We start from the raw sequence: 15,751 nt of genomic DNA on the forward strand, positions 1-15,751 counted from the left end.
CTTGACAAGCCCTTCCATATCCTATTTCTTCTTCCTCTATGCCTCTCAGTAACCTCAGGTCTCATAGATATATAACAAAAGAAAGCAGAATTTTCTTGTTTTATTTTGTCTTTAAGAACATAGGGCTGGGGGCATCTAGGTGACTCAATAAAAATAGAAAGTCAGGCTTGGAGACGAGATGCTGGGTTCAAATCTAGATTCAGACAGTCCATAGTTACGTGATACTGGGCAAGTCATTTACCCCCAATTGTCTTGCCCTTACCTTTCACTGAATCTTAGTATTGATTCTAAGATGGAAGACAAGGTTTAAAAAAAAAAAAAGCATAGGACTGAAGTCATTACAATACTTTCTTCAATTAAGAAATTTTGGGGTTATATTCATTTATCTCAGTTTACTACAATGTAAACATTTTAGTAGGCATGCACTATTAACAAGGTGTCATGCTAAATTCTAGGCTTGCATAGATAGATATAGATATAGTTATAAAATATAAAGCATGCCTTCAAGGACTTTCTTATATATGTATGCAAATTGACAAAGAGAAAGGGAAAGTGAGATAGGTGTAAGGGGAGATCTAAGCCAGGTACTATGGGAGACTGAAGGAGGTACAAATCAAAGAGGATGGAATTGTCATGGAAGGCCTTATGGTAGCACTGCAGCTAGACTGAGAGAATGAAGGACCTGGTATAAATGAAGATGGGAGATGGAAGCCTGAAGAACTCCATTTTAGACATACAGGATAGGATGAACAAAGAATGTAAGTGGGAAACTTTGGAATTCGTGGAGAAGAGATCTGCTGGCAAGTAGCGATTACAAAATCATTAGCTCGGCAACTATCCATGTCAGAAGGAAATCTTTTACTCAATAGCAAGAAATCCAAATTTAGAAGTTGTTAAAAAAAATTAAGCTTGCCTGTTTCAAGTTGCCATATCATGAAATCTCCAAGTATCATTTTCCTCATCTGTAAATTGAGGAGACTGAACTAGATGATTCCAAAGTCCCTTTAAGCTTTAGAGGTTATTATCTTCAGTCTTTACAGAATAACTGTGTTCATCACTGTGTAGAGAGCAATGGAATTGGACAAGAGGAAGAATACAGGAAAAAAAAATATATTTCTGTCACCTGAAGATTTATAGCATGCTAAGGACAATGGGAAAAGGAAGGAAGGAAGGAAGGAAGGAAGGAAGGAAGGAAGGAAGGAAGGAAGGAAGGAAGGAAGGAAGGAAGGAAGGAAGGAAGGAAGGAAGGAAGACAGAATAATTAGTATCTATAACACAAAGACCTCATAAGCAGAACTTATGTGAGCCAATCATAACTGTTATGGGAAAGAATAGAGAGATTAAGTTATGGAAGGACTTATTTCTAAGAGGTTTTTAGTAAAAGGTGGAATATGGATGATAGGAAGGGTTAGGGTAAGCAAAAGCCAACAGCCAGTTCTCTTTTACAGTGGATAGGGTATACTGGAAAGAGTGGCAAAGTCTCAATCCTTACTCTGATGCTATCTGTAGGATTCTTGGGTAAGTTAATTGACTTCTCAGACTCTCAGTTCCCTCATCCATCAACTGGGAATAATCATTCTGCACAATCTCCCTTAAAGGATTGTTTTGAAAAAGGCATTTTGTCAACCATAAATCCCTACGGATATGAGAACTTTTATTAGTTTTACCATAAATCATGTCTAGGAGTTTCCTGTATGTCAAAAAGGAAATGGAAACCAAACAATGTTCTTCCCATTACCCAGATTTGTTGGTCTTTTCCCACACAGCATTAATAATCTGACAGATATATAAGTCTAAAACCAGAATAAAGGTAGACAGAGCAATAGAAAAAGCCAATTCATTAAGAATTTCACAATCGGTTAAATGAGTTGTGAAATATGCTTGGGAATTTGAAATTCAGTGTGATATTGGCATTATGCTCAGATTTGGAGGCAGAAGAACTACCCTACTACCAACTCTACAACTTATCTGCATGACCTTGAGCCAACTCATCACCTCTCTGAGTTTCAGTATTTATATATTTAAAATGAGAGAAACTGGACTAAATGGTCTTTATTGTCCCTTCTAGATCTATATTCTAGGATAATGCTGATCCTTAATATGTCAACTCCACTCTCTTTCTTTGATATTGTTGTCCTTATTTTAGTTGTGACCAACTCTTCATGACCCCATTTAGGCTTATTTTGGCTAAAATAATGGAGTGGTTTATCATTTCCTTCTCCAGTTTACCTTACAGATGAAAAAACTGACACAAAAAAGATGAATCTTCCTGACTCTATGTCCAGCATTCTATCCACTGTGCCACCTAGCTGTCCCAAATCCTTACTATCACAGAAACTCTGGGTCAAAAGGCCTGGGTCCAATCTCATAGGTCCAGGTAGGCAAATCCACTTAGCAGAAATTTCTCAATAGAAGACCATTCACCTTTTGTTTGCAAAATTCTAGGGATGGAGGACCCCATTACTTTTTGTAGGCATCCTACATTGCCATGCACATTTTAGGTTAGTGATGGACAGCCTTTTGAGCTTGGTGTATCAAAATTCACCAAAAAACTGAGCATAACTTGGGTAGTGTGTCATTTTGAGGAAAAAACAATATAATTTCATGATATTTATAGTTTAAATAACAAAAATGTATAATTGTAATATATAACTATTTAATAAACCAAAATAGGTAAATTAATATAGGTAGAATGGTAATCTATAGAGCACAGAGTGTCTACACCACACTATAGCAAACGTTTTATCCTTGGCATGTGGCCCCATACTTCTCTGTTGGCTATGTGTGTCAGTGCTGAGCATATCATAGGTTTGCCATCACCGTTTTAGGTAATTAATGAATGTCTTTTAATTTGAATGAAATTAAATGAATCAAGCTTCAATTTCCCTTTGTATAATATCTACCTACTATTGCTCATTTTATCCTTTGGGGCCAAGTAAAACAAGTCTGACAAAAAAATTGTCTGACCTGACAGCCAATCAGGCAATCCTTCATCCCGGTACCATAGCTTCTAGGTTCTCAAGATGAAATTTCCTTTTACCTGGTATAATTTCAGGCACACATACCATGTTCACAATTAATTACAGAAGTATAAATAAAGCTTACTCATCTCAAGTCACTGGTATTTTTTATTGCATTTAGCAGACACTAATGAATCTTTCAAGAAATCAAAGCCTGGTTATAATTGCATTTGACATATTATTATCATTACTAAAATTTTTATGGTTATTATATCTGTCTCTGCTTAACCTAAATCCTTAAAGTCCTCTGTTAAGCCTTCTTTAACTATTTTAGTCCCAAGGGATCTCTCTTCCTCTTTTCCTATATCACTCACATTGTGAATCATATCACTTTAAATAATCTTATGTGGTTTTCTAATTGTGATGCTTACGAAAATTTTAATAAAAATTAGATTCCTTAGACATTGTTTTGCATTGATCTTGGATTTTCCCAGAGGCAAATGGACATAGGCACAGAAAGGTTCTCAGAAATCTTATGATTCAAAATTCTTATTTCATAGGGGAAAAAACAGAAGCCAAGCAGAGAAAATGACTTGTCCAAGGCTACTGAAACAGTAAGTAACAGTCAGATCTTCTCAATAAAAAGTTAATTCTCTTTCAGTGATACTATGTTAATTCTCTAAAACTAAAGGTATTTTTGATTGTGTAACCTAATGACAAAGAAGGGAAAAAATTATTGTGATAGAATCTTGGAATATAAAAACAACATCTAGAACCACCACGTTATGTTACTGATGAAGAAGCAGTCCAAGTAAGAAGGGCTTGGCCCCAGGTCACAATGCTAATTAGTGGCCCAATGAGCTCAGGCTAGTACCTTCCCATTCCATGGCTTTTTTCAAAAAAAATTTTTGCAGGCTGCCACTGATTATTTTCATAATTTCAAGTTTTGAAAAACTTTTTAAATTCTTTTACTATTCATACAAATGTCAGTTCACAGAACAAGAACCTTAAAAGACATAGATGAGAAAGTAGAGGTTATTTTCTTTTCTTTTTTTTTTTTTTTAACTCTTACCTTCCATCTTAGAATAAATAATGTATATTAGTTCTAAGGCATAGCAGAGGTAAAGGCTAGGCAACAGGTTAAATGACTTGCCCAGGATCTCACAGCTAAGAAATATCCACCTAGCTACCCCTGAAGTTATTTTCTAAGACAGTACAATATGATAGAAAAAGGTCCCAGATCTAGGTTCAAATCCTGTCTCCAACTCTTCCTCCCAATGGGACTGAAAGCAAATGATTCAACCTTTCAGAGTCTATAAATGTGGGTTAAAATACCTAGAGGACCTACTTCACAGGAATATTGTGAGAAAATAATGTGTGGGTGAGCATATTTGGCCTCGCTTTAGCCTCAGACCTGCCATTGACTTTCCCTTTAAAATCTTGATGTTTTTATATTTAGTTTGTGCATATAATATATATATATATATATATATGCATTGTCTTTGATGGGATGCAAGCTCCACGAGGGCATGGATTATTTCTTTTTATCTTTATTTCCTCACTGTCTAACATAGAGTCTGCCTCATAGTATATGCTTAATAAAATAATTTTAACTTTCTTTGTATCCTCCATCATATAAAACAATGTCTGCCTGTATTTCATGCTTAATAAATGCATTTACTTTATTCTATTAATATCCTCAATCGCCAGCACAATATCTCACACATAAAAGGTGCTTAGTATTTTAGATGGTTGTCTTAGTACCACCAACACATAATAATCAAGCAATTGGTCAATCTACGTAGTAGATGCTTAAAAAATATTTACTGATTACCTGGTTAAATTAAGCACTTTGTCAAGATTAAAGTATGATATAAATGTCATCTATTATTACAACAAGCAGCTTGTAGGGGATGGAGAGATGACTCTGACAGTTTATTATTTCCCCCTGGATCATGTATTATGGAGGAAACTCAAGTCTGTTGCCCAGTTGGCCTTGCTGTGTGTCCCAAGGTCTCTTCCCATCTCCCATTAAATCTGTCCTAAAAAGTTGGTGGGAAGGAGTTTTTTGTACTACTTGTCCCATTTGTATTTTATATACTGGAGTATTTACATTTTGTCTCTCTTCTTTGGAATTGAAGCTTCTGGGCAGGGAAAGGGCTGATGCTGCCTTTCTTTTCACCACCAGGGCTTAGCACGGTGCTTGGCACACAGTAAATCCTTAATAATATACAGAGTACATAGGAGATAATCTGAGAAGGAAAACTAGCAAAGGCTCCCTGCAGAAGGTAGAATTTGGGTCTTGAAGGAAGTTACGGAAACCAAGTTATAGGAATGAAAATTCCTTTTTCACTCTGATATTTGCAATTAAGAAAAACATTTTACATAATAACAAAAGAGGAAGAAGACATAGGTCAAGCCCTAAATTTATGAATTACTATGTTACTATAGTAAAATGACTCTGGACCTCAAAATGAAAAGGATTCTTTGGCCCTTCTGGGCAGCCAGGAGCACAGTGTATAGTGCTGGGCTGGAGTGAGGAAGACTCATCATTTGGTATTCAAATACAACCTCAGACACTTGCTGAGCCTGGGCAAGTCATTGCTCCTATTTGCCTCAGTTGGCTCACCTATAAAATGAGCTGGATAAGGAAATAGCAAACCAGTCCAATATTTTTGCCAACAAAAGCTCAAATGGGGTCTTAGAAAGTCAGACATGAGTGAAAATACTGAACAACAACAAAACTTCCTGCCCAGCCAAGTCCGGTACTCTTTCTCCCTCTGCCACCTAGTTGTCTGGTAATAGAAGCTATTTATAGTATCATTATAAACCTAGATTTAGGACTGGAAAAGGCTTTGGAGGGCATCTAATCTAGCCCTTTCATTTCACAAATGAAGAAATAGAGGTTTAGGATCGAGAGCACTCTGCCCTCACGGTGCACATTAAACAAGATGGCAAAATCCACTGAAATGCCTTAGAAAGGTAAAATAATTTGTTCCCTCTTCAGACGGATTAAGAAAAACTGAAAAGAACATTCTTAGAAACCATTAATACTCATTCAGAAATTTGTTCAACATCCTACAATTAGCAGCATGCCTGAGGCCTATAATAAACTCACATCTGGGGAGCTAAAAAGAGAAAAACTTCTTCCCTGGGTAAGCATTTAAGGCCGTAAGGCTTTTTCTTAAGTTTTCTCAAGTCGTTGGGTTAATGCTGTTTAAGTCACAAGGTTTCATGATCCAATAAAAGAACATTCTATTAATTAGTGTTTTTTTTTAATTAAACCCATTATACATTGCAAGCTAGTACTTGGGTGAGTGAAAAATGAATTTTAAAAAAAGATGGATTGGACTTTAAATCAAAGGAGAAGTGGTAGGAGTGAATGAAGTTGGTCTATAGCTTGATAAAGTGAAGAGATGCTGTCCTTGGAATCAGAAAGACCTGGGTTCCAATCCTACTTCTGCCACAAAAGGCTACGTGATAATATCCAAGACACATAACTTCTCTAAGGCTTGTAAAATGGGGTCAGACCTTTATCTTAATGGCTAATGTTACCCTGAGCTTCAAAATGAAGGAATTCCATTCTTCATTCTAGCTATGTATTCAATGATGCTCTAATGTCACTTGGCGCCTCCTCCTCAGAAAAGTTGTCGAGTCTCAAATGAGATATCAAATTTTGGCTCTGTTGTTATTAGATAAAAAAAACAAAGTTATCCTGCAGGAATCTCAGGTGTTTGGAAATCTGGTTCTAACATACCTTTCCTGGTTTATTTTACCATGTTCCCCTTCACACAGGCTCCTTTCTAGCCAGGCTTCTACAGGCTAGCAGTTGCCACAAGTGGTTGATTCTCCCTCCTAAATTAGATCCCTCACTTTTCACCCATTTCTTCTCTGCTCCATCTCTTTCCTTATTCAGATTCTACAAGATCAAAACAGTTTACTGTCATGGAAGCTTTCACCTGCTGCTGCTTTTTCCCCATTTATGTTCATTTGTCCCTCTTTCGACAGCCTGGTGGACAACCCCTCCTGGGGTCTTGCTATATTGGTGCTACTCTTAGTGTGGATACCCAAATTTAGTCTTAATGTAACTCAAAACTCCTGAACTTAAGAGAACCACCAGCCTTCACTTCCCCTATGAGCAAAGCTAACAGGAATGCCCGACTATGCATAACCACAACAGGCTCTTAACTAGTGTTCCTGGCTCCATGCTGTCCCCCTTTTCAACACATTCTTCACAATGCTTCCAAGGGCACCTTTTTTTTTTTTAAACATACCTCGCTGATAACCTGATACTTCTGCTCAAAAACCCTCCATGGCTCTCTGTAACCTACATCAAATGGAATATACTCTTTATGAGAGCATTAGAGTAGAGGTCTTCCATGATGTAACTCCATTCTGCCTTCCACGACTCTATCTCATATTATTTAGTTGTTTCAATTTTGTCCAACTCCTCATGATCCCATTTGAAATTTTTTTGGCAAAAATACTAAAGTGGTTTGCCAATTCCTCCTCCAGTTCATTTTACAGATGAGAAAACTGAGGCAAACAAGGTCACACAGCCAGTAAGTGTTTGAGGCCATATTTGAATTCAGAAAGGTGAGTCTCCCTGACTCCAGGTTTGCCTCAGCACATTCCACTCCTTGAATGTTCTCCATCCTTACTCTCAACTCTTGGAATTCCTAGCGTCCTTCAAGGCTCAGCTCAAGGGCCACCTCCAATGGGAAATCTTCCCTGATTCCTCCACTATTTCTTTCTCTGCCGTCCCAAACTCTCCCATACTTTCGTTGTCTGTGTCTTATATCTACTTACCTGGGAATCTCTAGTAATCCTAACCCAGGTTCTAAGTGAGCTAATGGATGGGCAGAGACAGATTTTTTTGTATTTGAATCTGTAGTGCCTAGCACAGTGCTTAATAAAAGCAGAATGATTAATTAATTGAAAAAAAATTCAATCCAAACTAGTGTTCTAACCACTGTACCACCCAATTGTCCCAATCTTATCTCATGTTATTTCTTTTATATAGTCTATATTCCAGGCAATTTGAGCTATCTTCCATCCACCAAAAACTATGGCTCCCCATTACCTATGCCAAATCAGGCACAATTGTGCTCTTCATCACAGCATATGGCCTTCCATGATGTGACGTTGACCTACCTTCCCTAGTCTTATCTCATATTTGTCTCTTTTACATATTCTATATTCTAGGCAAACTTGATCTATCCTCTAGCCACAATTTTGTGAATTTTTATTATCAGAGCTGAACACAATAGTGCCTTGCCCAATATGCTTAGTATGTTATTTCTTATTGACTGATCCTTCTCCTGCTTTCTCCTGTCTTGGTACTTAGGTATTCCACACCTGGAATGCACTCTTGCCCTAATTCCTATCTATTCTAGTCCTTCCATAATGGTCTTCAAGGTCCAAATTTAGGCAGCATTTTCTTGAGGATGTGCTGGCTCCTCAGTTACCAGGAGAAAGTAATCTTTTCCTTCTCAAATTCCTCATACCACTCTGACTAAACCTCTACTGCATTTATCCTGTTTGTCTCTTGGAAAAAAAAACTGGAAGGAACCTTAGAGAACACTAGTCCAACCCCCTCATTTTGCAGTTTTAGGCTATACAGGGAAAGGTGACTGGCCCAAGGAAACACTGGTCTCCCATACCTGGGAAGTAATATCTCTTCATCTATTCTTCTTGGAATCTCTAGTTTCCTTCAAAGCTCAGCCCAAAGCCCTTCTTATATAAAAGACATTTTCTGGTCCCCCTAACTGCTAGTGTCCCCCTTTATAAAACCACTTTGTCTTCATCCTATATCTATTCTGTATACACTGGCATCTCCCAATTCCAGTGTAAATGTGTTGCAGACCACTATGCCCAATACTTAGGACAAGATCTACCCGACAGCATTTAACTGGACTACTTGTTGAATGAGCATCCCCTTGCTCAATATGATCTCTCCTTCCCTGGACAGCTTACATGATTAAACTATCTTATGTCACCATCCTGAATCTTCTGTCCCCATCTTAAAATCAGCCTGCTTCCCACCAATCTATGGCCCTTCTTACTTATTCATGTGTAATTCTTATTCTCTACTCCCACCTTTAGACTATAAACTCCCTGAAAATGGGATCAATCATCCTACCTAGTCATATTTCCCATCACCTTGCCCAAGCTTGTACATAGTAAATATATAATAACTATCCTTTGAAATCAATTTTTAAAAGAAATACTATTCAATACAACAAAGATATTCAAGATGAATTATAATAAGGGAGACAAAATCTTAGGATATAAAGTTAGGAAAATTGTGGGTTTAGAGCCTGCCTTAGACACTAGCTACCAGCTATATGACCCGAGGCAAACCATTTAGACTTTCTAGACCTAAATTTTCTCATCTGTAAAATAAGAAGTTGGGGCTAAATGACCTCTCATTTCCTTCCAATTCTAAATAGATGATCAGGTGTTCCTCTCTCAGCAGACTGAAAAATTAGCTATCATAGGGCAGCTAGGTAGCTCAATGGAGAGAGAGAGAGCCAAGCATGGATATGGAAGGTCCTGGCCTCAAATCTGCCCAGTTGTTTGACTCTAAGCAATTCACTTAATCTCAATTGCCTAGCCTTTACTGGTCTTCTGCTTTGGAACTGACACTTTAGTACTTAAAAAAAACAGTCACACAACATGTGGTCGCACTGTGTGGAAAATAAGGACTTTAAATGCACTAAATGTTCATATATATGATGGCAGCTAGCAGAGCAACCTGAAAAAGGGGGCAACTACAAATATACCTACTTGGCTTTAGCTGTGTTTTTATTTTATTTTAATGGGAATTCTTGATTCCTAACAACCTGATTTATTTTTAAGCTCAATCACATTTCTATTTGTCTCTTAATCTAGATTGATAGGAATGATGGAATAGTATGCATATATTTTGAAGGTGAGGAAGAAGGAAGGAAGGGATAAAAAGAGAAAAAAAGGGCAGAGAGGAAAATACGGATGCCAGATCAATCAAGTATCTTCACATGTAAACATCTCTGACAAAATCAGAAGGTGAAGCTAGTTCAGTGATGGTGAACTTTTTAGAGACTGAGTGCCCAAACTGCAACCCTCACACTGCATGTGAGCCCACCACTTTACCCTAGATAGGGGAAGGAGGAAGTGTTCCCACTGGGCTGCTGGGCAAAGGAGCAGATGACAAGAGAAATGTCCTCAGGCATGCATGGAGAGGGGAAGGGGAGCAACCCCCTCTGGCAGAAGTGCCATAAGTTTGCCAACACAGAGCTAGAGGATCAAAGGCTAAAAAGCACCCTGGACCCAAATACCTGGGCTTTGGTCAGTAGGAGTAATCCTTCTATTGGTTTAAACTCAACCATTCCCTTTCCCCTCTGTCATTATGAACCATCCTTGTCCCTGGAAAACAAGGTTCTTCCATAGAAAATCTCCCCCCAAAAAGCAGAGGCCACCTTCTGCTTGCTTAAAGGTTCTGAGATTACCAGTGCAACCTTGAAAAGTTTCAGGGAAGTCCTTTGCTCTTTATATAAGATATCTTATTTCTTTATGTGAAATAAAAAAAATATGAGTAACAAAGAAAAAAAAGATATCCTAATTCCAGGATTAGACTTTGTAAGCACTTTGAGAGCAGAGACTGTCCTTTTTCTCATTTCTATCCCTGGTGCTTAGCACTGAACCTGGCACAAAGTATATAATAAATGAGAATCTAATCGAATGTAAGTTAAATATGCTGTACACAGTATTAAATCTTGAGGAAGAGCATGAAAACTGTAATGATTCCTAAGAAAACAGTGCATCTTACCTTAAGCCACTGCTCTGCTTGTTCCTTGCTCTGAACAGCCAGGACAAGGGCATCAGTGCCTTGATGTGTGATTTTCAGTTCATGCTTCTTCTTCTTGCTATCTTTGGGGATATAGGTGATGTTACATCCATGGAGTGGCAGTTCCATGTGAGGCTGCTGGTCCTTGGAACTTTTGTAGCACTATATTAAATAATAATCATACAACACAGGTTTTAATATTCTTTTAAGAAACATTGTGAAGCAGCACTGATGAGACAGTGTAGAGGTCAATCCCTTCTACTTAGACACAAGGAAGCTAGTGGGCTCAGTGGATTGAGAGTCAGCCTTAGAGATGGGAGGTTCTGAATTCAAATCTGGCCTTGGATATTTCCTAGCTCTGTAATCCAAGGGAAGGTACTTACCCCCCATTGCCTATCCCTTAACCACCCTTCTGTTTTTCGAATCAATAATGAGTACTGATTCTAAGATATAAGTTAATGGTTAAAAAAAAGAACAAAAGAAAACTTTTAAAACAACGCTGATGAGACACATACTTAGAACTGGAAAGAAACTTAAAAATCAATCCCTTCTTTCTCATAGATGAGGAAATTTGAACAGTGAAAAGAGTTGAGTGGAATGTTCTTCCTTATCAGCTCTCCCTTCCAACTTCTTTGCTTCAAGTCTCAATTAAAATCCTAAATTCTACAGGAAGACTCTTCCAAGCCCTCTTACTTCTGTTGACTATTTCTTAATTTATTGGCTATGAAGTTTGGTGCATATTATCTCTGCCATTAGACTGCAAGCTCCTCAAAGGAAGGGATTATCTTTTCCTTTCTTTGTCTCCTAAGGTGAACCCTGATTAAGAATGGGCTAAGCAAATCAAAACATCTCTGAGGCACCACCTCACACCTAGCAGATTGGCTAACATGACAGCAAAGGAAAGTAATAAATGTTGGATGGGATGTGGCAAAATTGGGACATTAATGCATTGTTGGTGGAGTTGTGAATTGATTCAACCATTCTGGATGGCAATTTGGAACTATGCCCAAAGGGCACTAAAAGATTGCCTACCCTTTGATCCAGCCATACCATTGTTCGGTTTGTACCCCAAAGAGATGATAAGGAAAGAGTTGTATAAAAATATTTATAGCCTCACTCTTTGTGGTGGCAAAAAAATTGGAAAATGAGGATATGCCCTTCATTTGGGGAATGGTTAAACAAATTGTGGTATCTGTTGGTGATGGAATACTATTGTGCTCAAAGTAATAATGAACTAAAGGAATTCCATGTGAACTGGAAAGACCTCCAGGAATTGATGCAGAGCGAAAGGAGCAGATCCAGGAGAACCTTATACACAGAGACGGATACACTGTGGTAAAATAGAATGTAATGGACTTCTCTACTAGCAGCAATGCAATGATCCAGGACAATTCTGAGGGATTTATGAGAAAGAAAACTAGCCACATTCAGAGGAAGAACTGTAGAAGCAGAAACAGAAGAAAAGCAACTGTTTGATCACATGATTCGATGGGGATATGATTAGGGATGTAGAACTGAACAATCACCCTGGTGCAACTATCAATTATATGGAAATAGGTCTTGATCAATGACACATGTAAAACCCAGTGGAACTGCTCATGGACTATGGGAGGGAGGTGGGGGGCAGGGAAGGGAAAGAGCATGAATCCTATGACCATGGAAAAATGTGCTCTAAATTAATTAAATAAATAAAATTTTCAAAAAAAAATGTGGTATATTTCACTTATTTGATTATTTCTTCTCTCCCATTTGACAAAGAGTTCCACGAGATCAGGGGTTCCACGAGATCAGGGCTCATGTTTTATCCCTCTAGCTCTGCCAGTTCCCAGCATAGTTGTACACAAAGTGGACCCTTAATATTTGTTAAGTCAGTGACTAAATAAATGATAAAAAACCAAGTAAGATGAAGAAGAGGTAATTCTCAAGGCATCTGGATAAGTAATTACTCAGCCTGGATATCCAAAGTAGAAGCTTATGCTGGAAAAGAGATTAGCAGTTTAATGGGCATCAGGTATTTGGTCTTATGACACATTAGGAATTCTTTTCTAAATGCCTAAATCATTTGGGGGGGGGGGGGTAACTGAGCCTACAGATAATTGAGGTAGGGTGACAACAGAAAGAGCCCTGAATTTGGAGTCAGGATACTGAGTCTCAATCTCATCTCCATCACTAACTAGCTTTGGGAGCCACAGCAAGGAGGTTAAATGTTCTGGGCTTTAGACAACCTCTAAAGTTCCTTTCCAAATTTAAATCCCATGATCCTAGAAGTCACATGGCTAGATCTGGTGATATTTGTTCAAACTAAGCACAGACATATACAATGATAATGTATTTGGACTTCATATACTTCGGCATGACATGGGGTCAAATTTGAGGCAGCCACAAAATTATATTGTACCCTAAGGAACTGGATTAAAATGTAAGAGGGAATTAATTACCAGTATCAAAAATGAAAAGGGAGAATGCATCACCAATGAAGTGAAAATTAAAGCAATTATTAGGAGGTATTTCACCCAATTTTATGTCAATATATCTGACAATCTACCTGAAATGGGTGAATACTTACAAAAATATAAATTGCACAGATTAATAAAAGAGAAAATAAAATACTTAAAATGTAGTTTGGAAATGTATGACAAAATAAATAAAAATACAATATAGACAATGTTAATTTGTGGTTTTCTAAGTCAATATGTGACCCATATGAATGTGTTTCTTTTTGTGTTTGGCACCACTGGTGTAGTGGATCTCAGAAGGGAGGCTTTAGAGTAAGGAGGTACTAGGGTCAAGTCCTACCTCTGATATGTCCTGTATATGTGAACCCTAGTCAAATTATTTAATTTCTCAGTATCACTAGATGTTTTCTAAGAATAGGTGATGGTCTGCCTTGGTAAAAATAATTTTTATTAAATATAAATTACATATAAATTAAATTATATAAACATTAAAAATTATATATATATTAAAAATAATAACAACAATAACCATAACAAAGTATAATAGGAATTGGAGTCAGGGAAACCTGAGTTCAAATCCTGACTCATTGTTTGACCTGTGGCAATTCACTTAATCACTCATAGCCTCAGTTTCCTCATCTGTAAAATAGGAATAATGATAGCACCTACCTCACTGGATTGTTGTAAGAATCAAATGAGTTGACATATCTAAAGCACTTTGCAAACCTTAAAGTGCAACAGACAACAATGGGAAGAAGGATAATAATTTGATTAATTTTGATGAGGCAGAAAGAATAAGGTCTCTGTCTCTGTAGGTTCCTGTTTTTTTTTTTTTAATCTATGAAATATATTAGATCTGAAGTTAGGAAGACCTGAGTTCAAATTTCAGAGACTTACTGTGATTTTTTAGCCTCCATTTGCCTCAGTTTCCTTAACTATAAAATGAAGGGAATAATGGCACCTGCCTCCTAGGGTTGTTGTGAGGATCAAATGATATAAATATATATGTGTATATGTGTAAATATATTAGCTATAATGATGATGATGATGATAATGACAGTAAATGTGCCTGGCACAGAGGAAGTGCTTAATAAATACCTAATTACTCAAAATTAATAAGGGAATTTTAAGATTCTTCTATTTATTGTAACTCTTAACTTCTGTGTTAGTAACAACTCTAAGCCAGAAGGGGAAAGCCTAGGCAAAGGGGGTTAAATGACTTGCCCAGGGTCACACACCAGTAGGAAGTGTCTGAGGTCATTTAAATCCAGGTCCTCCTCTCTCCAGACCTGGCACATTATCCAAGGAGCCACCTAGCTGCCCCAAGCTTTTTCCCATGGCAGGGTAATATAGCAAGGTGGGAGAGTGAGGGGAGAGCAGGAGGATGGAAGACAATTCAGAAAAGGAGAAGTAGCAAAATAATGTCTTTAAGCATGCCAGGGACATCATACAGGGAATGCCTGCTCAGAGGTGACTTGGAGTAGGAGGGCTCTGGGGTCTCTCAACTGTGAGATCTTGCAACTCTATATTTTTTCAAGAGACGGTGATCAGACATCACCAATGCAACACAAAGAGAGTAAATTTCCATTTCCATGTGGATTATAACATAGTAAGAGGATCACTATCCCAGATATCATAACCTAATGATGCTGTCCCTAACCAGCACCTCAGAGCCATTTCCAGAATTTGGCATCTTTTAGCAATCCACGGTTTGAGGGGTATTACTCAAAGTGCCATCTCTCAGTGATCTTATATATGACTGGAAATGAGCAAATCCTTCTCCCTGGCTCCAGGTAGGTTTTATTTGGCCCAGCTGCTAGCCAACACACTCCTCCTCTTTACTTTCACACAATGGATCCATAAAAAGAACAATTAGAGGCTTTCAACATAGTATCTTTCCTGATCCAGGGAAACTGGAAATATTTATACATAAGCTACAGAAATCTCTATGAATCATTTGCATACTTGATTTAAATAGAAGATCAAAATTATAAACATTTATACTTCTAATAAATATTTTCTGGTACCAAAAAATAATTGGCTAGAACTCTACTTGCTAGACCAACAGATTCGCCATCAGAATATTCAAGACTCTTACAACTTCAGGGAAGCTTTGGGGCAATAGAGAGACAAAAGGTCCTGGCTTCAAATCTGGGCTCAGATATCTCCTAGCTCTGTGACTCTGTACCAATTCCCTATACCTACCTTGGAATCCATACTTAGTACTGATTCTAAGGCAGAAGGTAAGGGTTTAAAAAAAAAAAAAAAAGACTGGTACTACATCAAATCTCTTTTCCTTAAAAATCCATTTTCTTTAAAACTTCTAGAGTTGCATCTTCATCTAAATGATTATGTTTGTTTTTTCTTGAGGGGTCCCAAAAAGTTTTCATTACTTTTGCCTGGCATGGTTATGAAAGATCACAATATTTTTTCAACTTTAAAATTTGTTATAATTGATGAGTCTTTTCCTTTAAGGAAACTATAGAAAGATAAATATTCACTAGCTT

The 15,751-nt window shown here is 37.5% G+C and overlaps 1 protein-coding gene across 1 annotated transcript in view; it reads right to left on the reverse strand.

The window, feature by feature from the left end:
- The window catches only part of AFAP1 (actin filament associated protein 1), a 147,577-nt gene that overhangs the window by 97,393 nt on the left and 34,433 nt on the right, over positions 1–15,751 (reverse strand). Inside the window, exon 5 of the mRNA XM_044681768.1 lies at positions 10,771–10,950. Within this exon, the coding sequence (XP_044537703.1) occupies positions 10,771–10,950 (180 nt within the window). The remainder of the gene's footprint in view (positions 1–10,770; positions 10,951–15,751) is intronic.

The sequence above is a fragment of the Gracilinanus agilis genome, chromosome 6 (assembly GCF_016433145.1).
Source record: "Gracilinanus agilis isolate LMUSP501 chromosome 6, AgileGrace, whole genome shotgun sequence".
NCBI classification, from domain to species: domain Eukaryota; kingdom Metazoa; phylum Chordata; class Mammalia; order Didelphimorphia; family Didelphidae; genus Gracilinanus; species Gracilinanus agilis.